This window comes from Rhagoletis zephyria, unplaced genomic scaffold (assembly GCF_001687245.7).
Source record: "Rhagoletis zephyria isolate East Lansing unplaced genomic scaffold, Rhagoletis_zephyria_1.1 Rzeph_scaffold_02768, whole genome shotgun sequence".
NCBI classification, from domain to species: domain Eukaryota; kingdom Metazoa; phylum Arthropoda; class Insecta; order Diptera; family Tephritidae; genus Rhagoletis; species Rhagoletis zephyria.
The window spans coordinates 27,219-27,487 of record NW_016159852.1 but is presented as its reverse complement, the minus strand read 5'-3'; the positions used below and the strand labels follow the sequence as shown (position 1 = coordinate 27,487).

Sequence of the window (269 nt, the reverse complement as noted above, 5' to 3'; positions counted from 1 at the left end):
TGTAAAAGAACTGATCAAAAAGTTTGATAGCCCCAACAATGTACGGGGAAGATAATTCTAAGGGGATGAATAGTTGATTGCCATCTATACCTCGGTACCGCCGACTGTTATGGAGTCAATTTTCAGTGTTGGCTGCCCAACTCCAACAGGAACATTTTGTCCATCTTTGGAGCATGTGCCAACACCTGGATCTAACTTTAAATCATTCCCAATCATAGATACTTTTTTCAACACTGTTGGGCCGTCACCAATTAAAGTTGCTCCTTTGA

At 41.3% G+C, this 269-nt stretch overlaps 1 protein-coding gene across 1 annotated transcript in view; it reads right to left on the bottom strand.

The window, feature by feature from the left end:
- Positions 1-84: 84 nt before the first annotated feature.
- The window catches only part of LOC108367679 (metalloprotease TldD-like), a 1,409-nt gene continuing 1,224 nt past the window's right edge, over positions 85-269 (bottom strand). Inside the window, exon 2 of the mRNA XM_017622358.1 lies at positions 85-263. Within this exon, the coding sequence (XP_017477847.1) occupies positions 85-263 (179 nt within the window). The remainder of the gene's footprint in view (positions 264-269) is intronic.